This window comes from Candoia aspera, chromosome 7 (genome assembly GCF_035149785.1).
Source record: "Candoia aspera isolate rCanAsp1 chromosome 7, rCanAsp1.hap2, whole genome shotgun sequence".
Classification (NCBI taxonomy): Eukaryota; Metazoa; Chordata; class Lepidosauria; order Squamata; family Boidae; genus Candoia; species Candoia aspera.
The window spans coordinates 38,174,152-38,198,247 of NC_086159.1; the positions used below are offsets into that span (position 1 = coordinate 38,174,152).

The window sequence follows — 24,096 nt, forward strand, 5'->3', positions numbered from 1 at the left end:
TTTTATGTTCTACTTAATTATAAAAACTGATAAATATTTAGATATCATATATAACATATACATCATGATGCGTAGTAATTTAATTAGTTGGTCTTAAAATTCTTTGCTGCTAAGAGTATATAGTTACAAAATCAAGAATAAAGCTCTAGTGATGAGATGATGTATTAACTTGTTTTCTTTTGCCAACTGTAGCATGAGGTCACCGGACCTGGGGGCGGGGAGCAGGGGGAATCTATGCTTTGTGTTAACATATGTGGAATTGAATATCTTAAAATATTATTCATGTGTATATGTCTACTTGCCAATAAAAATTAGCTGGTGTACTGTTGTAGAGGAATACAGAGATGATCTTGGAGAACATAACTAGCCCTGCCTTGACTCCTTTTGGTATAAGAGGGAGGGAAGGGGAAATGTTGTGAGGCTTTCTAGATTCCATAGTTATAGCCTATATAAATCAGGTAGAAATCTAGTATTTCTTGGAGTGCCTGTTTCTCGACTGGGCCTTCCTCAAAGGATTGACAGCTATGTAGGCCATGCCAGTTCAGTTCTGCTCTCCTGTGGACTTATTTCAAGGTGACTTTGATCCTGCCTTTCAGGAGCACACAAAGCCTCATTGGGAAGGTATTTACAGTGAATAGCATCTGACAGTATCCTGTCTTCCTTCACTCAGCCTAAATTATTTACTCTAAGGTGTTTCCTCCATGTTTTTCACAGTCTTCCATATAAATCTACAAATAGCTATGTTAAGCATTGAGACTAGTTGACAAATTTAGGTTAATGGTAAGACAGGTTAAGATTACAGCTTCCATTAACCATTCAGTGAAGAAGGAAGTGGAGATCGTGGGATTTATGAGTTTGGAGGCCAGCATTGTTTTGGGAGAACAGGGACTTTCTTGGGCTCAGATTCCCATCATTTCTGAACTCTTTCCTGAGGATACGACCTTCCCTGTCATGCTATTTGATCCTTGAGGCACCGCCACTGCCTTTGTGTCACCTCTGCTCAGCTATTTGGAGTGATGAACGGGGAGTTAAGTGGGTTTGGAGGAGATCAAGGATTCATCCATTATAACCAGTCATCTTTAACTAGGTCAATATAAATAATTTATCTGTAACTTGAACCTTGCAAATACCTACAGAATAATCTCCTGATGGACTATTCTATTCATATAGTGACCAAGTTCAAACTATTATGACTACTAATGTGACTAAGACTTTTTTTCTGGCTCCTAAGGTCTGAGGACTTAACTGTAATAAATACCTTAAGAATAAATTTGGATGTTAGTTTTCCTGCCTTGTTTGGTAGAGACTTACCACTGGTTGAATATACTATAAGTATAATTTCAAGGAATATTTCAGAAATCATGTTTCTATAAATGAAGGAGATGACTAGAATGATAGGCTTGCAACTTTGTACTAGTAGGCTTTAAGGCTCAGTGAAATACTTAGTAGATTCAGCTTCAAAAAAATGGGACGTACTCTTATTACTCATTCCAGTTTTATAAACCTTGGTATTTCCCAGGATGTCATTTTCTGATCTGCCTAAAGGATAACTTTGTCTTGATACTTTGAGAAGTATGTTTGATTTTATATAATCATTATTCTTAATGTAGTATACAGCATTTGTACTGAGGATTAATTTGGAATCTCTCTCTCTTGGGCACAGACATAAAGATGAACAGGGCAAAAACCAATGTTATTCTAAATATTCATTATCTGTAGAGATACATGCAGCTGAAGGTCAGCCTTCAATGTACAGCAGCTTAAACTACAGATTATGAAATGAACTGTTGAAATGGCTCTTTCCTTAAATTTCAGAAGAACATTTAGCTGTTAAAATTTAGCTAAATTACAGAGGAGAAACATTTATTGTTTTTATACACCGCCAGACTCAAAAGATGATTCCTAGTGATTTACACCTTAAAACATAATAAGGTAGTATTCTGTTTATGGCTATGCTAAATATATCTGGTAGAAAATATATCCATGACAGAAATACAATTAATTCATTTTAGAACACAAGTGTGTTTCTTCACAGAAAATATTATATATAGAGGTATAATTGCAAATTTACATGTGGCACTTAAAATGCATGAGTTCTTCCATTACTTTCTTAAGACCAGTCATCAGTGACAACATATTTTGACTTCAATATTCTGTTAACCATTCTAATATTTGATTGCAGTTTATGTCATTCCATTAATGCATTTTCCAGAAATCCAAAATCACTGGATAGAAACGGTAGGAGATTAAAAAATGGCAAATGAGATTTTATATGCTATATAAACTTTTTTTCCAAACAGCAAAGTAGTTGGGTTGAAATACCTGATGTGAGTTTCAGTATTGTGGAGTATTCTCACATCAATATGATAGCACAGTCATAAGCAGTTCTTTATGGTTCATATTGTAGGAAAGAAAAACACTGAACTGCTTAAGATATAACTACAATGAACTATGCAGTACCCATATTCATACATACATACATATACTGTATTTACATTTATAGAAGTAGTTATTTGAATTTAGGTACAACTTTGAAATACTACAGTTTATGGTGTCATATTCATTCTATTACTTTTTGTTGTTCAGTCACTTCAGAATCTTCATGACCCAGAGGACATAATTTCATCAGATTTGTCTTTCAGGAATTGCTTTTGACTTCCTGCTTGTGTTATCAGTGATAATATCTAGCCATTCCTATCAGCCTATTTTCTGATTGCTTTTGAAATTTTGTAAATTATGAAAAGAAAAAGAAAACAAATGATATTGAAATTACAAGAGGGAGATACTGTTTTAATGGACAACACAGCCATATAAAAAGCATTTAATAAATATTATTCCAACTTGTATAAAGGAAATGACATCTCTCTAGAGAAAAATAGATGAATATCCAAAGAAACAAAATTCACCAAGGATTACAGAGGAAGAGAGACAGATTATGAATGGACCTAACACTATAGGGGAAGTTTCTGAAGCTACAAAAAAGATCAAACTAGGAAAGGTGCCTGGACCAGATGGATTATCAGGTTTTTGAGGATGAACTTTTACAACTTTACAAAACACAATGAACTCTATCTTACAGGGAAAAAAGAGGCCAGAGAGTTGGAAAGAGGCCAATGTAGCACTAATATATAAAGAGGGACAAGATTTGACTTTAACAAGAAACTATAGGCTGATATTATTGTTGAATAATGACTACAAGTGTGATGAATGCCTACCCAAGTTTCCAACCAGACTCACACAAGAAGCTTATGGATATCTGATTTATTACTGGATAGTATGCAAGTTCAAAAGCAAAGCTGAGAATGGCAAAAGCACAGGTCTTTCAAACAATTAAAGCTTAGTTCCAATCTCTCCCCACAGAGTCAGTAAGATTTCAATCCCTGCAGCCTGCAGGTGTTCCTAACAGTTCCTACCGGTCTTCGGGAATGTGTCCTTGAACAGGCGAGATAACCCAAATAGACATACCAAAGCCTCTACATCAGTGCCTGGTACAAAGAACAAGAGCAGCGCCCTCCCGAACAGTAACACGTGTCAGCACCAACATGGCATGGGAACTGGTTACAATTTTCACAGGAACATTGGAACAGGAACCATGGCACTCTGCTCCCCTAGAAAAAAAATTAAACTACGAAACAGTGAATCACAAAGGAAATCAGGGATGGGGTTTAGCAGGATAAGCAAGATGAAACTGGCAAAATAAATCAGGAGTGCTAATTCGTTGAGCAAGCACCCATTCAGGATGGGGAAAATGCTTCCAGTGAACAAGATATTGCAGGGACCCCTGAAATCGATGGGAGTCAAGGATCTCTTTCAATTCGAAGTGTTGGTGTCCATCAGTCATGATTGGAGGTGGTGGGGGTGGAGAAGGGTGCCAGTGGTCAGAAGCGTGAAACGGCTTCAACAAACTGCAATGAAAAACAGGGTGAAGGCATTTCAAATTGTGAGGCAATTGAAGTTTAACAGTCACAGGATTGATAATGTCAATAATGGGAAAAGGACCAATGAATTTAGGTGCTAGTTTCTTGGAAGGTTGGGAAGATCTGATGTACTTTGTGGAGAGATAGACTTTGTCACCAATTTGAAAGTCTAGCTGTGGAGAAGAGTTTCAGTCTGTGTATTTTTTACAGGTGGCTTGAGCATCAGCAAGAGCTTGTTGAATAACTGGCCAGGAGGCAGAAATGCGGGCTGCCCAGTCAGCAGCGGAGCCTGCTTGAGAAGGGGGTTGGGGCAACTCAGGAATGGGAACAAAGTCCAGTCCATTGACAACCTGAAAAGGAGTTTTGCCAGTGCTTTGATGAACAGCATTATTATAAGCAACTTCAGCAAAGGGAAGTAGATCAACCCAATCATCTTGGTGGTAGTTAATGTAAGCTCTAAGGAGTTGTTCTAAAACAGAGTTAAGAATCTCAGAGTTTCCATCAGTCTCAGGATGCGAGACTGTAGATAAGCCCTGTTTGGTGCCCAATAACTTCATAAAAGATTTCCAAAAGTGAGAAGTAAACTGGATTCCGCGATCCGTGATCACACGTGCAGGACATCCGTGTAAACGGTAAATGTGTAAAAACAGTTTGGCTAACTGTTGAACGGGAGGTAAAGAAGCACAAGGAACAAAGTGAGCTTGCTTTGAAAAATCTTTTACCACCCACATAACTGTCTTTTTCTGGCTGGGAGGTAAATCCGCAATAAAGTCCATTGAAATTTGCTCCCAGGGTTTGGTAGGGTTTGCTGCGGGTTGGAGGAGACCCTGTGGTTTTCCCCCTTTGCACTTGGACATAGCACAAACTGGGCAGGTGGCCACATATTCTTTTACATCAGTTCGCAAAGTGGGCCACCAAAATTGCCTTCGTATAAGTTGTAAGGTTTTTACAAAGCCGAAGTGACCTGCCGTCTTATGATCATGCAAATGCTGTAAGATTTCAGAACGTAAAGTCTAGGGATGTACAGCTTAGAGTCTGCCCAGCAGAAACCATCAGAGGTTGACACTATCTCTGTTAGCTTGCAACCAAGTATCAGATTTCAAAGTGCGAAGAAAGTCAGGTTATAATTGACTAGGTACTTTTGCTTTTCCCCTGCAGGGCTTGGGTTGCTGGCAGCATGTTTGGCTTCTAGTGACAGCTGCCAAACCCGGTTGTGATTTTGTTAGTACAGTGTCAACAATGTCAGGTTGCTGACTATCATTTTATGGCAAATGAGAAAGCACATCAGCTAAAAAGTTACGTTTTCCAGGAAGTTGAAAATTAAAACAACTAAAAAACTGAGCCCAGCAAACTTGCTTGGGGCTAAGCCACCGTGGGGTGCGAAGAGCTTCCAAATTTCTATGGTCAGTCCAAACTTCAAAAGGAAATTTGGTACCTTCCAGTAGATGGCACCAGTTCTCTAATGCAGCTTTAACAGCAAACCCTTCTTTCACCCAGATGTGCCAGCTGCTCTCAGTGTCAGAAAACTTTTTGGATAAATAAGCACAAGGTCTCACTTTGCCTGAGGGGTCCTTTTGAAGTAGAATAGCCCCAAGAAAAGTATCTAAGGCATCTGCTTGCACAACAAAGGGACGATCGGGGTCTGGATATTGCAATACAGGCTCCACAATAAACAAAGCATTGAGGTTGTCAGATGCAGCCTGGCAGTCTGGGGACCAATTAAGCGAGGCACCAGGGGCTTTAACTTTGAGTTTCCCCTTGGCCTTTGGTTTTCAACAAGTCAGGGAGTGCCATGAATTCTTACTGGAAGCCCACCTTGGGTGCTACTGTCTTGACTGATCTCTGCGAACCCCTCAATAAACTGCCTATAGAAATTGGCGAACCCCAGAAAACTTTGTAGCTGCTGGCGGGTGCAAGGTTGCCCCCAATTCGCCATGGCTTGCACTTTGGCTAGGTCCATTTCAATGCCCTGTACTGACAACCGGTATCCCAAATAATCAAGCTGGGATTTGTGGAATTCACACTTAGAGAGCTTAGCATATAGTTTCACTGCTCTAAGCTTAGCAAGCACTTGCCTGAGCAAGGCTTCGTGTTCTTCTTCTGCCTCTGTGTATATTAATGCATCATCTAAATAGACTAATATTCCTTTAAATAGATGGTCATGGAGAGCCTCGTTAATGAGTTGCGTAAAGACTCCAGGAACCCCCGAGAGTCTGAATGGGAGAACCTTATGTTGGAAGGATCCCAAAGGACAATTGAAAGCAGTCTTCCATTCATCTCCCTCCTTGATGCGAACACGGAAATATGCCTCCCTTAAGTCCAGTTTGGAAAAAAAAAATTCCCCTTAGCCAAATGAGCTAGCATGTCCTTCATTAATGGTAGGGGGTACTTGGAAACGGTGGAAATGGCATTCAAGCCTTGGTAGTCCGTGCAAAGTCTAAGAGTCCCATCCTTTTTCTCATGGAATAAAACTGGCGCTCCCACAGGGGAATTGGCAGGCTCTGAACCATCAAGCTGAACAATAACCATGACAAACTTGTTCACAATGATTCTAACTGATAGACTGAAAATAATTTTGCAAGAAAAAATCCTGCAGTCTACTCATGAGGAGCAGCTGTCTGGAGTGCAAGTGGGTGGTGTCACGATCTCTCCTTTTTCCAGAGACGCTTCGCCAGCCAGAATTCACCATCTGGTCACCAATCTTCACTGCAGTACCGTCCCTGCTCCTTCAGGGATGTCTAGTTTGCCATAAATCCTTACCGGACGCCCACCTTGGGTGCTACTGTCTTGACTGATTCCAGCTTGTACGTCTGGCAATTCTTATTCCATGTATTGCTGAAATCTGGATTGCAAAATATTGAATTTATCTTATACTACCTATGGGATAAGTACAACTATTTGGTAGTTTAATCATTCTTTAGCACTGCCCTTTTTGGTATAGGAATAGAAATGGGTATTTTCAAGTCCCTTGGAGACTGCTATGCTTTGCATAACTGCTTGCAAACTACGAGTAGCTGTTTAATTACATTATGTTGTAATGTTTTAAAGAGTTCTGCTGGCATTTCATCAAATTCTGCAGCTTTGTAATTGGCATTATTTTATGGGGCCTAACTTAAGCGAATATTTGTAGCTCAGGGTTGAACTGTGGAGTCCTTGGTGCTCTCTGAGCCTTGTTGTTTTCTTGCAGACGTTTCATTGCCAGACTAGGCAACATCTTCAGTGCGAAGAGGGAGTGGGCCTTGCTCTCAGTTTATATGCAGTATATAAACTCGTTATATAAACAAGGAAGCTGTAAAATGAGCATCCCCTTCTTTATGAGGCTTGTTTAACTTCACTTACCAAAATGTTTGGCTCAGTAGTGATCAAACCTTCATATGTATCACCAATTTTGAAATTTTTTTGTAAGCTTGCCTATTTACTATATTTTAATATTGCTACAGTCTGCAAGGATTCTTTTATATATTTTCTACATCTCTTCTTTAATATATTCTTCCTCCAGTTGATGTTTGCCTTTTTCTTTTTATCATCCCTATCTCTGCATAAAAGCTTTTCTTGATTGCTGTAGTTTTCATAAATAAATCTGTTGCTCTTTCCTATCCAAATTTATCCTCAATTTCTTTACACAGCTTATTTAAATAGGAATTTTTGAGACTTCTTGTTGTTCTCTGGAACTCTATTTAATTGTGGAAAATGGCTTCTGTTGTCTTTTCTACACTTCAGTTATTTTCAATATAGTAACAAACAGACATTTCACATTATTTTGCTTTTTGCATTTAGGATAAGTTTGTTTGCCTCATCTTTAATGATGTTATGAATTTGAGTCCATAATTCTTTAGGAACTCCATTTATCAAATATAATCCATTAAATCAAGAATTATATAATTAAAAATGATATTATTTGTCAAAAATGAACTTTAGAGACTTTTCTGTCTCAGTTCATTTGTAGTTCATTATCTCCAGCATGAGCTTAATGTGTCTTTAGTAACATAATTTTGTATATCCACTAATACTCCTTCCCATTCCACTAGATAATAATAGTGATCAAAAATTCGGGACTTACTTTGGTCAACCAATTTGAAAATTAGTTGTTTGCCTTTTAGTTATGCAGGCTAGTTCATGCCACACTGGTATGCCTTTTGCTTATTTTAGCTATGCCAGGCTGACAAGGGAAACTCCATACTGGACTGAGGTCATCTCATAACCAGAAGCTGTGTGGGCAGAGGTTAGGTTGAATAAGCATGTTCAAAAGTATTTGGGAAATAGGAGGAGACAAAAGTGAGATAACAAAAGACAAAAAGGGTTTCAAGAAGCCTAGTATAGTGAAGAGTTGAATAGAGGAAATTGGCAGGTGTCTTTACAACTAGATAGACCAGCTAGCTCAGCAAGAAGGGCAGTATCTACCACAACCAGTTTCCAAGACCAGTTTGTGCTCAAGATCCAGCAGCCATTGTTGTAACAGCCATAGTCCTTAATGCCATGCACCAGCCTCCTAACAAATATGATTGGAATCCAAGCAAATGTATTATCTTCCTTGCTCAATGTGAACTGTATATGTCCCTAGGACCAGATGATTTCCCCACTGACAGATCCCACAAAGAATTTATAATTATCCTAATAAATAAGGAAGCTTAAAATGAGCATCCCCTTCTTATTTAGAGTAGCCCATCCTTGGACATTTGTGCTAATATGTGCTGCGGAGTTTTGGCTGCTAGCTCAGGATGTGTGGTAAAATGAAAGTGACTTAATTGACCAACTCAAAAAGAGATTATTAGATGAACTGTGGAACAGACTCATTTGTAAAGACACTGCAGCAACTGTGAGAGAAACCAAGTTTTCTTGCGAATGGAAGAATCAAAGAATCAATATGCATTCTTTATCTTCAAGGGGAAGGGAAGATACCCCTTTTCTACTTGTACATCTGGGCTTGGGAAGTTAAACCCATGCAGTTGGGACCTAGTAGAGCTCCACTATCTGCTTAAGAAAAGTTTTTCAAAAATGCAAAAGACCTATGTATTGTGTAAAGGTAGTCGTGTAATACCTAGGTGCCCTGGTAAGACTCCCCTTCCAATGTATCTCAAAAATATATTCAAGGGGAATGGAACATTTTGAAAACAGATGTCATAAAGACTCAGATCTCGCTTGTTAAGAAACAAGGTGGTTGTAGCCCAATGGCTCAGAGGCTGAGGCAATTAGAAATCAAGCAGAGTCCAGACATACTAAATATTTATCTTTCCAGTTATTCTGCAGACCCAGACTAGTACTGAAATACAACTGAAGACATTAATAGATTCTAGCTCCAGTGCAGATGTCATTGAATTCTCTGTTGCATGCAAATGATCCACCTTCTCAACCTGTCGTACCCTCTCTTGGGTATAACCAACTCTTAGACCTCATTACAGAGTACTTTGAACCATTGTAATTTACCATTGGCAATTCCTGGGAGTCTCTACAACTTAATTTAGCCTCCTTGCATTTTTGAATAATCTTGGCTACAGATTCATAATCCACACATTTATTGGGATTATTAATTCTGCAAGGTGCAAGAGTCACAGCCTGCGAAGCCTCAACTCCTCCCATTGCAAATATACCCTCCTACCTTGTCTGCCAAACTAATCTTATTCTTGGAGCCCATGTTCCTGCTAAATGCCACTATCCTAGGTCAAAAACACTTTGCCTGAAAGAATACACTCATAAGAACATACAGAAAGATTTAATCCCCTCCCCCTCCCTTCTTTGCCAGTGTTCCTATCTGTTCTTTTAAGTATATTGTATGAATAATGGATCCTGAACTCTCTAACGGGATCACTAATCTTCTACTCATTTCTAAAATCTGAATAGCTACAAAGCACACATTTTTACCAAAAGGGATCTTAGGAGCTTACAAACTGATTTGGAGAAAAAAGGTACTGAATATTTATCTACCTTTGATTCTCATTATGCTAAGTTTGTATAATGGATTTATTAATGTCCTTTTGTTCTTCATGCAATTCATGAATCATATTTTCCATGATTTTTAGGCAAAAGTTATATTTGTGTATTCAGATGATTTCCTAATAAGAGGATCCTGCTTTCCACAATGATCAAGCTCATGATTGCAGTCTCTGTACTAAATTATAGAAATCTTTGATCTACCCACATTGGACTATTGGGGCTACTGTATTTTCTTCAAAGCAACCCAGATAGATCCAGCTAAAATAAAATGTATTCTATCTTGGAATCCTTTCCTCATTCCTCACACTATCCAGGATGTACAGTATTTTCTAGGCTTTACTACTTTTTACCATAAATTTAATTCTAATTTTGTTGCACTGCATTATTGACTTGCCTTTGCCAAAAGGAGTGTTGTGGCCAAGACCTAGCTCACTTAAATCAACCAAATCACTTTGAAGATAACAATGTACTGTACTTTTAAGATGGATGCCCCAACAAGGCATTCACTTTTTATTCCATACTCCATAATCCAGATCCCACATGGCTCTTTCTTGTACATACTGATGTGCCTTACCTTGGGAGATGTACTTTTACAATCTGCTCTCTAGTTTGTGGGCAACCTCCTGTCCTGCACATTCTTCTTCAGGCATTCCTTCCAGCCAGAAGGAACTGTGTTGTTTTTAACAAGGTACTTTTAGCCATCAAATAAGCTTTTCATTAAAGGTGTCATATTCTCAAGGCATGGAATACCCTATAGAGATCCAAACTGATCTCAAGAATGTACAACTTCTCACTAATTCACACGGTATTAAGTCAGGTGAACATTTTCCCCATGTTTTAACTTTCATTTTTCTTAGATTCCCAGCTCCCATGCTGTTATTTTATCATATAATTAAGAATGTTTCTTACTCTATGATTGTCCTCCAACCTCCATTCTGTCCCCAGAAAACTTTGGTTTCCATCCTTTAACACCTAGTTCACCCTGTGAGACTATTGGAGCCAGAAAGGAGGCATATGGACAGCAAGAGCTCCACACTTACGTGTGGGCTTAGATAAATGTGTGGTTCCCTTTAGATGGACCCTTTGTCTTCTGTTCTTTTTCTTGGGAATGGCTCCGCAACAGCCATTTATATGTCCTTTTTTCACTGAGGGAAAAATGTTTCTTTGCTGGGCCAGCTGGGCAATTTAGAGTATTTAAAATGACCCATCTCCCTTACTTTTGGTGGCTTCTTGTTAAAACAGATGTCAAGAGCTACATCTGTTCTTGCTACATTGTTGCCAGGCCAAGTCTGTGACTAGCAAAAGACATGGACTACTGCAGTCTCTCCCTACAGGGGCTTTGGGATACAGTTTCCTTGAACTTTATTACTGACGTACTTATGGCATTATGTGGTAATTGATCTAAGATGGTTTATTTCATTGCTTGTTATGGTCTTTCCTTTGTTCCTAGGAAGTCTCATATGTCGACAAGTTTTCTAGAATTACAGTTTGCTTAATCACTTGATTTCTGACAGGCACATGGTGCCTGTCAGATGTTGCCTTTCTAGCCTTGTGCAGCTATCACCTGTACCTGCTACTGAATATTTCTTGGCCTTTCCTTCTGTTTTTTTCCAGTAATTTCAAGTTGCTTAGCACCTTCTTAAGGTTCAAGTAGATTGTACCAAGGCTTCTTTCAAACATTCTGTTGACTGTTGTCATCAGGAAGATCCCCCATTGCTTTTGGAGATTATGCTTGGCTTTCTGTTATGGTTATCACTTCCATATAACTATCTAACAAGCTGGATACCAATTTTATTGGGCCATTCCCTATAGTATCCCAGACCAATCCTTTGGCCTTTCACCATCAGATTCTAGCCATAATGAAAATACAGCCAGTTTTCCACTATTACCTCCTGATTCTAAAGATCCTTTGCACTTTTGCTCTATCCTCCATTTATGATGAGGGAAGGAAGCACAGTGCCTGGGAAGGAGGAAGTGGAAGAAGCACCTGATTTCTCTAGAGGCAAAGAGGAAATAGAGGTAGGTGATGTAGCTGTGGAGGCTCTCAAGGCAGAAGCCTTTAGTTCCCAGGCCAAAGACAATCTCCATGCAATCTTCTGAACTCTTATGTTCAGATTGTTTGTTTTTAAATTATTTCTTCTTTTAAAGTACAAGCTACTGAGATGAGAGTTGTTTGGAGTTGGGCAGCCTCTAAATTACTAATACGTTATATGGCCCCAGCCAAGTTTCTGTTGATTTGCAAAGGTAGGAAAAATGTTTAGAGTTTAAAATTGGAGCATAGTTTTATGTAGGATATAGGCTCTCACTTTTTTGCACTGTATCTATAGTTAAGCTTCATTTTCCAGGAATAAAGTTTATAATCTAACTGAATATGCCTGAGAGTCTCTTGACAAGATTAACGAAGTCTTGAGTAAGGTGTCTGGAAAACTATCATTTATTACTGAACCCAGTTGTGGAGCTTGACACTTGGCAGCTTCCATATATATGTACCTCAACTCCCAGAATCCTTAGTAATAGCTGTGCTAGTTGGGTATTCTGGGAGCTGAAGTCCACACATCAGGAGGATGTCAATATTAGGAAACAGAGTGCAAGACTAAAGCAAAAGGCACAGCTCAGTTGTGGGAAAAATAAACCTGATGTTAGGAAAAGCTGGGGAACTTGTTGAGATTCTCAAAGGAACTATCAAAAGAAGATGTGAGGGCTATGAACTTATTGCTGATGAACCCCAGTGCATGCATATACATTGAGGCTGGATGCACTCATTAAATGAATTCATAAGCTATGGTTTACTGAGACCACAGTGATTAGATTCAAATAACATGCTAAGCTAAAATCAAGCAGTCACCTGAAGGCTTAGCCTCATATTTGAAACTAGCAATACAAACAAGCAGAGGAATAACTTTATTAAGTGAAAACATTGTAAAAACAGAATTAGCTAAGAATAGAATTAGAGGTAAGAAAAAAAGAAATTGAGAAGGAAGATAATATTGAGCTCTAACTGTATGAAATACAGTAGAAGGATCAGTATTATTATTGCAACTGTTGTGTTGCTGATCATATTTTTATACTTTAATTCCACTTTCTGGATAATTATTGTGATTATGTGAATTTGAGGGAGGCAGGCCATTCTATCAGTCACTTAAATTAAAAGGACAAGATATATTAGGAAAGTAAGTGGAAGAAAAAAGAGATTAGTTCTTCAAGGCTGGAATAAAAGAATAAGCCACAAACTAAACTAGTATTTGAGCATTTTTAACACATTTGAGTGTTTTTAAGAATGAAGCTATGTAAATAAGCTCTGTTTGCTGTAAATTAACATAAGTTAATGATTAGATAAGGACACATGCTTAGGCAGGAAGTATCAGTGGGAAACTTAATTTATGCAGCTATCTTATGGCTGATTTAAATACCTGATGTAAGTTACCTTGATCTAAATTGCCACTTGGAGTTTGCAGCTCTTGTAGAATTTTCCTCCCTCTGCCACAAAAATTGTTTTCTTTTCTAGCATAATCATTAACTAGAAATGGGTTTGTAAGCTGATAATTTTCACAGGTGCAGATACGCTTGCACATTTGGAAAATTTCACAAGCATTAGCAGCTCTTCTCCATTTTATTTAAAACATTTGTATAAATGAAGCAGTTTATAATAAAATTGTGTGTGTGTGTATCACAGACACATTTTTGAATATCAGGTATAATGAAGTGTAATATTAGAAACGTATTTGGTAAGAATATTTAACAAGAATTAAGTCTGATCCTCTCCTTATCTGCTCATCAGAAAATTACAAATCTGCATTTAATTTAAAACTATTTACTTGATTCTCTTAAATAGTCTTTTATAAATATTGGTTATGTTTAGCAAAGGCTGTAATGAGTCAATCAGAAACAGACTTGTAAAGTTAGCTTGGGATAATAATAAATAACAACAACAACATCGTGATCTCTGATCTCTTTCTAGCTTGGCCCTGATAAAAATCTATCCTACTTAAGGTGTTCCTAGGTTTTTTTGTTTCTCAAATCAAGCTGTTGACCAACTAAAATTATTACCACGAGATATAATCTGGAACAACCTCTTTTTTTATTTGTTTGTGTATAAAAAAATCATTTCATTGCTTTCTTTTTGTATAAAATTACTATGCAATATAGGTAAGATCAAGTGCTTCTTGATCAGAATAGACTGATTTTACTTCTGATTTTGAATTGTGAATGTCAGTCATTTTTGTACGGAGATACTCATGAAATTCAAAGGACAAAAATTAGGCTGAAGGAAATTGGGAATATTAGAATAAAAGAAGATAGTGTTGAGTGTATGGATGCTCAGTAAAGGCACTTAAAACTGAACAGTGAAAGAGAGGGCAATTAGAGAGCAATGAATTAAAGGAAGTTTAAAAATAAGGGATACTATAGTATGAGTTCAGTGCTGTAGAGGGGGTACTAGAGGAAAATGATGGAAGAGAGGAGGAGTCAAGGAAGATATGAGGACAGATTAAGGCAAGGAGTGCAATGTAGTTGACTCACCAAGTGAGACAGGAGAAAGGGGAGAAATAGCTGATAAAAGGGGGAGATGACACAAATGAGAGTAGGTAGTTTGATTTTAACACTGAAGGATTTAAAGAATTGGGCATAGAGGAATGCAGTAGGGATAAGGACAAGCATATTTGCATATCATCTACAATAGCGAAGAGGCATTGTGAATCAGAAGTATAGTAATACAGCTTACCGATGTCACTGTTAGCAGTGAATGGACTGCTTATGTGAAAATGTTGCATCTTGCTGCTGTGAACTCTCTTTTATTTGCAGATTGCATTTACCTTTCACTAGAAGTGGAATGAAGGAACAGACAATGGGAATACACTCAAGATAACACTCCTGGAAGGTGTCTAATGGCTCTCTTGTTTTGAGTTGATTTATATCTGCATATTTGATGGTTTTCACGTACGAAGGATTTATTTTTCTTTTGGATATACTCAGAATACAAAATTGTTCCTTGTTGGAAACTTTCTGCTTTTGAAAACTGTACATCATGGGAGACATGGCCAACAACTCGGTAGCATATAGTGGCGTAAAATACACTATAAAAGATTCTAATCATGGAGATTTTGGTATTACACTTGGAGAGCTTCGTACCCTTATGGAACTGCGAGCTGCCGATGCTTTGCATAAAATAGAAGAATGCTATGGAGATGTATATGGAATCTGCACAAGATTGAAAACTTCTCCAAATGAAGGTAAGGGTGATTGTACATAAATTTCAGGTAAGAGAAAACTGGCTTGTATAGATACTGTAGGCCTTTTTTTAAAGTTAGTTGACAGTATTTTGTCATTTGAAGAGCCACTCAGCTTTTGCTGTATCTTGTATGTATGTATTTGGTTCCTAAATTAAGATAATTAAAAGTAGAATTTAACAAAATAAAATTTGAATTGAAACTACAAATATTTCTATTAGGTATAATTCTAGAAAATATAAGTGACAAATGCTACAATCTAGTAAGATACATGCTGATAGCTGCCAGGACAAATTTGGCACAACATTGGGAAAGAGAAACTGCTGGTGATACAAGACCAGGAGGCCAAAACTGGAAAATATGCAGCAGTGGCAAAACTGACAGTATATATCTTTTATATTCTACACATCACACAGCAATGAAAATTTAGACATTTGGAAGATAGTTTCTAGGACAAGAGTTATGATATCACTAAAAGAAACAGATGAAGCAAGTTAAGCAGGTATTAGCAATAAATTCAAGGTTCAGGCAAAGTACAAATATTTAGGTTAGCAATTGGGAAATAAAGGAAAGGGAAAGAGAAAAAGCATTACTTTTTTTCGTCCTTGATTTCCTTTAATATTTCGTTTGGTGCTGGAAGCTCTGATGTTTTTTTTCCCGTTGTTTTTCTTGAACTATGATTAACAAACAATATCAGGTAACTATATTAACATAAATCCAAGATGCATATAAAGAAAAAAAAAGATGTGGAAAACACAACAAAGAACTACTACAGTGTAAATAAAGAGACAGGTACTGCACATACACAAATTTACCTATAATAAAGTATATAATGTTATAGTCTATTGCTATTGAGGTAAATCAAAATCTATCCAAATTTGATAAAATTGTGGTTCCTGCCTCTGATCTCTCATTATTTTAACTTTATCTGTGATTTTTTCTAATGTGGCAATTTGAAGAGACCTTGTTATGTTATCTAGAGTTTTTCAATATTATGCAATTATTATTTTGGCTGCTAAAATTATAATAAGTTCTTTATTTTTAAGCTTGAGGTTTGGTCCTGTAAATAAATGCAGTAAGCCTAATTCTGAGGAAAATTCAATTCTTTGTTTAGTGGTATTATTTATGTCCCCAAAACTTTTATGCCAAAAGAGCCAAATTGTATGCCAAAATTTTATGTCATAGAACCAGTTTGGCCTAGTGGTTAAGGCACCAGGCTAGAAACCAGGAGACTGAGAGTTCTAGTTCCATCTTAGGCATGAAAGCCGGCTGAGTGACTTTGGGCCAGTCATTCTTTCTCAGCCCAACTTACCTCACAGGACTGTTGTTGTGGGGAAAATTGAAAACAAGTAGTATTAGGTATGTTCCCCACCTTGAGTTATTTATAAAAATAATAAAGGCAGGATAAAAATCTTTTTAAAAAGGTTAGAGCTTTATCACAATACCACCACAAATGAAAAAATGATCTTTTTTTTTTTTTGACAACCTCTCCAACATTTGGAAGAATAATTTTGATATATATATGTACCAATCTAATGGGAAAAGCATCTTTCTGTAACCTTTTGAACTCTATAGTAGCTTTTTCTTCCTTGTTCATTGTATCTTTAACTTTTTAAAAGTTTGTTGAAAACTTAAATTAAAAAAAAGTAAAATTTAACATATTCCTATACTATGATTAAAACAAGTAGTTTTGATTTAAAATTTGTTTCCCGGCATTGTACATTTGAAAAAATAATTTGACATTACAAAAGCAAGGAAAAGTAAGGAGTACATAAATGATAAGACATTCATGAAATTAAAACATACGCACTATTTAAAACCTTGTGTTGGTAACGTGTTTTAAAATTTGGAAGCAACATACTGAGTCTTCACATTTGTCAGGCCACGAATATAGTATATTTCTTCCCAGAAATATAACTAATATATTTATATTTACAGTTTCTTGAGACTTTTGAGTAAGGGTAGATAAACCTGTTACTTTCTGTAATCGCATTTTTCCAGAGACTTCAGTTTGTAAAAATTTAAATAGTCTATGCAGACAATATTCATGCATTTTTATGAGCATGAATATTCTTCAGTATCGGTATTTTCAGAAACATTTCCTCCTAAAAATAAGCATTTTTATATGTAGGGCCCATTATAGTATGTGTCTTTCTGATTTGGTTACTTTGTACTGGTCTAAGACTGCAATAAACAGATGATGATTGATTTGGTTACTTCATAGTTAAAATCAGAGGCTGCAAAAGTGGAACTACTTTGATTGAACTCCTTAGTGTGATGTGTTTAAATGTCTTACTCTGCTTTTTTGTCAGGAGGCAGGAGGGAATAGAATGCTGTTTATATTTGAATGAAAGGCTTATGCTAAAACATAAAATCTTCCATCTAAAAGATTTATTTAGGGCTGTTTAAGTATATGAAATTTCCAGCAATCTTTGGTGAACATTTTCTTGAGTACAACTCATAACTCCTATTCACATTTATCTGCTACCTAATTAGAAAGCAACATACTTGGCCTTTATCTATCTGAGCCACTCATAATTTATGAGATTTGTAATGACTTCACAAAGTCCTTTCAACACACATTTAAAATAGAAGCACTTTCACTTTTAATAGCCATTGGCCAATGTTGTTCAGTAGCATTCTCCTACAGACATTATTGAGCTGAGTGCAACTGTTCACATGTTGATTTCCAAGTGAGGTAGTCATTATCTGAAGTGTTCTTACAGTGTTAGTAATGTGTAAATTGGGCTTCTAATTCTGTGTAGTGAAGGTCTGAGTTGCCCAAATGTGCTTGGACTGCAGGGCCAAGAATTGCTAGCCAATATTGGCCATGGAGCTGGGAATTGTAATTTGGCAATTGCTGTAGAAGTCACTTCTGTTGTCACTGTTTCTGTTGTGTTTAGATATGCTTAAGCAAAATTGTGGGTTTTTTCCCCAGTATTAATACAGATAAAGCTGTGGAGTCCTTGGTGCTCTCTGAGCCTTGTTGTTTTCTTGCAGACGTTTCATTGCCAGACTAGGCAATATCTTCAGTGCGAAGAGGGAGTGGGCCTTGCTCTCAGTTTATATACCGTAGCCACAGTATATAAACTGAGAGCAAGGCCCACTCCCGCTTTGCACTGAAGATGTTGCCTAGTCTGGCAATGAAACGTCTGCAAGAAAACAACAAGGCTCAGAGAGCACCAAGGACTCCACAGTTCAACCCTGAGCTACAAATATTTGCTTTGGTTGGTACAGATAAAGCTGCATGATTCATTAATGGAGGTGGGAAAAATAATAACAGCAATACTATTCTCTCTCTCTCTCTCTCTCGCTCGCTCGCTCTCTCTCTCTCTCTCTCTCTTTCTTTTTGGCATTTCTTCTCTCATCAGATATTCTTTGGAATACCCAAGTGGCTTTGTAACATACAATCATATGAATAAATAAGACCAGTAGTAAGAATGGTGGACAAACCACTTCTGTCTGCACAGCTTGTATAAATTCCTTAAGTAAAGTATTGAGAACATCCATACATTCTGTGCCTTAATTATTTCAGGGCAGAGGGGGAGAGTGGAAGACCCTGAGTTTCCCTTTTGAAAAATTTTCAGAAATGATCAAAATCTTTCCTAAGTACTCATGATCGATACTGTTTTTTTATTTGTTTTAAAAACAAATGACAGTTATGAAAGAACTGTAAAAATGTTATAGCTGAAAAGGCTATTTATATATATGAGGTTTTCAGCAATCCTCGGTGAAGATTTTCCACAGTAAAATCTTCCCAGCATGTGAACCACGTGAGAAAAAAGGAAATCTAATTTGATACTGTTGTTGATTTATGCTTCTGGAAGGCCTCCCATCAAATCAAATGTTTATTATGGTCATAGGAATCACCGATAGGAAGTGGTGACCAAGAGTATAAAGGGAGAAACATAGGCTTGTTACAAGTGAAACTGGAATGGTAGTAATGAATTAGCAGAAACCCAAAATTAGTTTGTCAGTGCATCTGGTGATGACAACTGGATAAATTACTCTTTTCTTTCAAGTAAATTAGAAAAATCTAGTTTTTCATAGAGTAAAATATATATTGTGAAGCAGTTCCTTCCACATTTGAAATATACATTCATAGACATTGTTATTATTTACATTTTACATGTTTCTACACAAAATGGAGATGTTTTTTTCTTTTGTGTATGATATTTTATACTAAAATATTAATTGCCTTTTGTATTCAAAGCTATGTGTTGGGAAAAATCCTATCATGCAAACAAAATTTTATGTAATCCTAATATCAGTTATTGCTATAATCAATTTCTTTGGAAGTCTGAGGTTGCTTAGCAATAATTAATTGGCAAAAGAAACAAATACATTATTTTAAAAAAACATGCTTGGGTTTCATCTGGACTCAAAAATACATAAATTGATTTCAAATACTCAAGAAAACAATACATTCAGTGATTTGTGTGAATAGCAGAAATCTACATAGTTGTAGCCAGTTTCTGTTACTATTTTAGAAAAACAACACCAAAGTATCTGTCTTGATGTTACCAAAGTGGCAATTTTTCTAGAAAACATGGAAATAAATAGCATGATGTATCACATGAGTGCAAAATAACAAGTTTGCAGTATAATTAACATTTTAATAAATCAAATATGAAAAACATTTCCTTTTTCTTACAAGGTGACTATTAACTGCTCTAACACCATTTCCCTTTTTTTACTATTTAGGCTTAAGTGGAAATCCAGCAGATATAGAGAGGAGAGCAGCTGTGTTTGGGAAGAATTTTATACCTCCTAAAAAGCCAAAAACATTTCTTCAGTTAGTATGGGAAGCACTACAGGATGTTACATTAATAATTTTAGAAATTGCAGCCATAATATCATTGGGCCTTTCTTTTTACCAACCTCCAGGAGGGAACGAAGCATGTAAGTAATCAAAGGGTTTTTTTTTTTAATTCTTGTGTATCATGAAATACATCAGAATGAATGTGTTAGAATTCTATTATAAATCCATAAAGCTGTTTGTGTTCATAGAATGCGAGAGAACTTGACAGGTGTAAACTGTATTCCCATTAAATTAACTTCTTGTCAGTACTTCATTTGAGCAAAGATAATAGATTTTAATGTTCATCATATATGCACGTAGCTTGAATGTCTAATAGAAGGACAATCGGTTTATGTAATCTTTAGTATCACTCTTCCCTTGCCTTCTGTTTTTAAATCTAGAAAACGAGGATAAGTAGAGCAACTTCATTCTTTGTTCTCAACTTAATTTCCCCAGGGTTACATAGTGTAGTCAATCAAAAGAGCTCTCTAAAAGGTTAATCTATGTTTGCACTGGCATTTTGAGCTTTACTATAATCTAATTTCCTCAAGTATAGGATCTCTTCAAATGCTGTATTTTTCACTGGAGAGAGTTCAGGAGCAGGCCTGGATTCATGTACTCCATTCCTTACTGCTCCCGAGCACAGGTAAATATGAGTGTCTAAATAGAGATATTGATTCTTCTTCCCTGAAAGAAGTAGGAAAACTGGTGGAGGCAGGACAAGGTTCACTCCTTGTTAAGTCCCATTCCTGATAGTGTAAAAGCAAATATGGTTAATGTAGACCCATAACATATACCCTATATCTAGGATAACATAGATACCCTTATATTTAGGATAACATAAAGTTACTTAGCAACCACTAGTGCAGATTAATAATCCTGGGCTATCATTTTATCACTTGAATTTCTTTTAAAGATACTGCATCCTTTGTAAAAATTCCATTCAGATATGTTGAAAACTGCTAAATGGAGCAATCTAGATGTCTAAAGCATGTTCTGATTTCTGAGCAGGTACTTTTCTAGATGCATGTAATCTAAATGCTTATTTAGTTTTATAAACTGTAATAACTAAATATAGTTGCTACAAAATATCAGAATTATCAGATAAAATCATTATCCTAAAATGCACATGCTATAGCTGAAATTAGACAAAATTTGCTTATCATTTCAAAATCTGTCACAGACTTTGGGTACTAAGGTAAGAGCATGCTTTTCTACAAAATTACTTCTGTGGCAGGTTCACTGAGATGACTTCTGAAATACTGCTTGGAAGCCTATTCCTCAGTTGTTGGCTTAATTTTAAAGTAGCGTAGGAACAAGGTCTCCATTGAAGATTTCAGTGTGTGGGATATAGTAGAGATTCTTCATTTCGTGTAGAACCAGGAAGATTTCAGGGTAGTGGAACATAATTCATTCTCTATGATAATTCTGAAATTCACCAGCTGGAGCTTGGTGCAAAGACATAATCTTAAAATCAAAGAATCTATTTTACATTTGAATTTGGTCTAAGTTTGATAATTGGACAGAGATTCATTTTTCCATGTAATAATCTTTGCTTGATTATCCCAACCTTTCTTCATTCAGCAGTATAATTTGTAGTTGGTAAACCTTGTTTCGGGAGCTCAGATAGATCTAGATCTATTTTCTGTCTGTTTATTTCGTCGGTAATCTGAATGGAGCAAGGCCATTAGAGCTTTAAAAGTTAACTAGCACTCTGAATTGTGCTGAGAAATAAATTTGAAACCAGTGCAATGCTGACTAAAACCCAGGTATTGCATTTAGAACAGATAGAACCCTGGATATTCTTTAGAGTCAACCCTATATAAGGTTCACACATTACATAAAATGTAATTTATTTTGGTTCAGTGTAATGCAATATATTGATGGGGTTGTAGCTTTTGTATGAACACAATCATTGTACCTTATTCAGTAAAATATGTTTTGAAGAAAATTATTTATAAATCTTGCTATAGAGTGCTGGTTAGTTACCCAATATATCTAGTCATGATATAATAATTTAAATAGGGATAATGCATTCCTGGTTATGGCTGCTGTCTGAGATTCCAGGAGTGCTGTCTTGCACATCTTTTTATCTTGCAGTCACTTGATAGCTATAGCCATCCATTTAAATGTTCCATTATTTCACTAATTTATCCAGAAAAGAGGAAATAGTGTGTACTTAATCTCAAATTTCTGGACTGCCTCTGTATGTTTTCATGTGATGCTTACAGAATATATTAGCACAAATAACATGGTGTTTTACAATATCACTACCTTAAGAACTACATCATTATCAGCAGGAAGACTGTAACACTGTCTAAACTAAACTTGCTAGATGAGTACTACCTTCACCATAACACAACAAAACTGTATGAATGATCAGCCCATTTTGATTGAGTTATATACTTTTAAATATTCTTTCTTTAAATCTGAATCTCGTACTATGCTTTTGCATATAATTCTTTTCAAAATTAAAACTTTTTCTCCCCTATATGCAGATACTGCATGCCTGTGCTTTGAGTACAGCTGCCAACCCTATACGATATAGCCCCTGACCTGGCTGGAAGTACTGGTTGAAGTCAGCCAGCATCTAGAAGTCACTAGATTGGGAAGACTGCTTTAATATGCAGACATAAGTTTTACTTAATCTATGTAGAAATATTAATAAATTCAGTTTGTAAAACACACTGAGCATATAATTAACAATGTAATCTGATACAAATATTTTACCAAGTAGCCAGGAAAGAAAAGAAATACTCACTAGTTGTTTCTTTTCACATTTCTTCCCCCCCCCCCCTCTCTCTCAATGTATTTATTCCTTAGCAGCTAGGAAGAAGAAGCATTTTTAGTATTTCTCAGAAATCTCAAGGTCTGGTCCTTGGCCAAGAGAGGATTAAACTCCAACTTCAGTTCCCCCATCCTTGTTCTTAAATTAGAATCTGTGTTTGCCCTGATTGACATAAATCATATAGCTTGAGTAGTATTTTATGACAGTGTGATTTGCATGACTGGCTCTGCTTGTTCTGTGTTGAATCAGTTTGTTCTGTCTATCAGTTGATGATATTAATTGGTGAACGAGGTTTCTCCTCATCCTGTAATGTGTGGTCCACCCAAAACCTGCTTATGCTTCAGATTTTTGGAGCAGATGTAGAATGCTAAGGAGGGGTGAAGGGAAAGGCAGAAATTTGCTGATGCAATTTTGATTGTAGCCCTTTCAGTCTTAATTCAGTGTCCACTGATTCTCACAATTAATCAAACATAAAGTTCTCTAGTACTTATCAAATCACTAGAGGAAAAAGTTTATTTCCCTGTAATTATACTGAAAAATAAGCTTGACTCTTTTATTGCTTGTACCCTAATATGGAGCCTTTGCAACTGAAGAATTGGGGCTTATTATTCTTTACATTTTATCAGAGCTTGACCAGGCAATGATTATTAGTATCAAAAACTGAATATATCATTTGAATATGTTTGCTATTACAGTTATCCGAGGTTTATCATTTCCAAAAACAGGTCTGAAGCCAGAGTGATAAAATCATCTTTATAGCCTTTCTTGCCATTTCCCTATTCTGGGAGTTGAAGTCCTGGTACATCTGGAAAGTTCCAAGTAGGGAAAAACAGATGTAGATTGAGTTCTACTAGCTATATGTTTTGTTTAATCCAAAGTATGAGAATTCAAGTATATCTGTTTTTGGTGGGCAGGTTAAAATTATCTGTTTATTTGGGTTTTAATCTATTTAAGAAGAAGTGCTTTGCAACTTGTGAGGGGACAAATGAAGCAGCTCCCTACAAATTATTTTGCAAGGCTCATGCAATTGCATGAGTTGCTCCCAGCTATCTGCATTATATATATGCACAGCCACTTTACTGGAAAGAAAGCAAAGCAGTGTGGGTGTGTATACCTACAAACATGAAGACAGGTGGGACCACCTTTTGAAGCAGACACGTAACTCTTGCAAAATATGTGCCTGCTTGAACAATTGAAGAAGAGGTGCTGCATTTTTCCTTCTATGCATTGCAAAACATCTGTTGAATTTGTGAAGATGCCTAGTAACTGGATATAAGATACATCAATTATAATAGAGGAATAAAAGATACCAAGAAGCATATTGATTGGTTAGTCTTATTTATTTGTACATACATTTATTATGAGTGCTTGCTACATACATAGCTTTAAAGTTTACTTCAATGCCAAGAGAACAATGTTGGTCCATGTCATGTT

The 24,096-nt window shown here is 36.5% G+C and overlaps 1 protein-coding gene across 3 annotated transcripts in view; it reads left to right on the forward strand.

The window, feature by feature from the left end:
• The window catches only part of ATP2B1 (ATPase plasma membrane Ca2+ transporting 1), a 78,963-nt gene that overhangs the window by 20,538 nt on the left and 34,329 nt on the right, over positions 1 to 24,096 (forward strand). For all 3 annotated transcript variants that reach the window (XM_063308943.1, XM_063308941.1, XM_063308942.1), the window contains exons 3-4: positions 14,649 to 15,076; positions 19,778 to 19,975. In XM_063308943.1, the coding sequence (XP_063165013.1) occupies positions 14,872 to 15,076; positions 19,778 to 19,975 (403 nt within the window). In that variant the 5' untranslated portion in view covers positions 14,649 to 14,871. The remainder of the gene's footprint in view (positions 1 to 14,648; positions 15,077 to 19,777; positions 19,976 to 24,096) is intronic.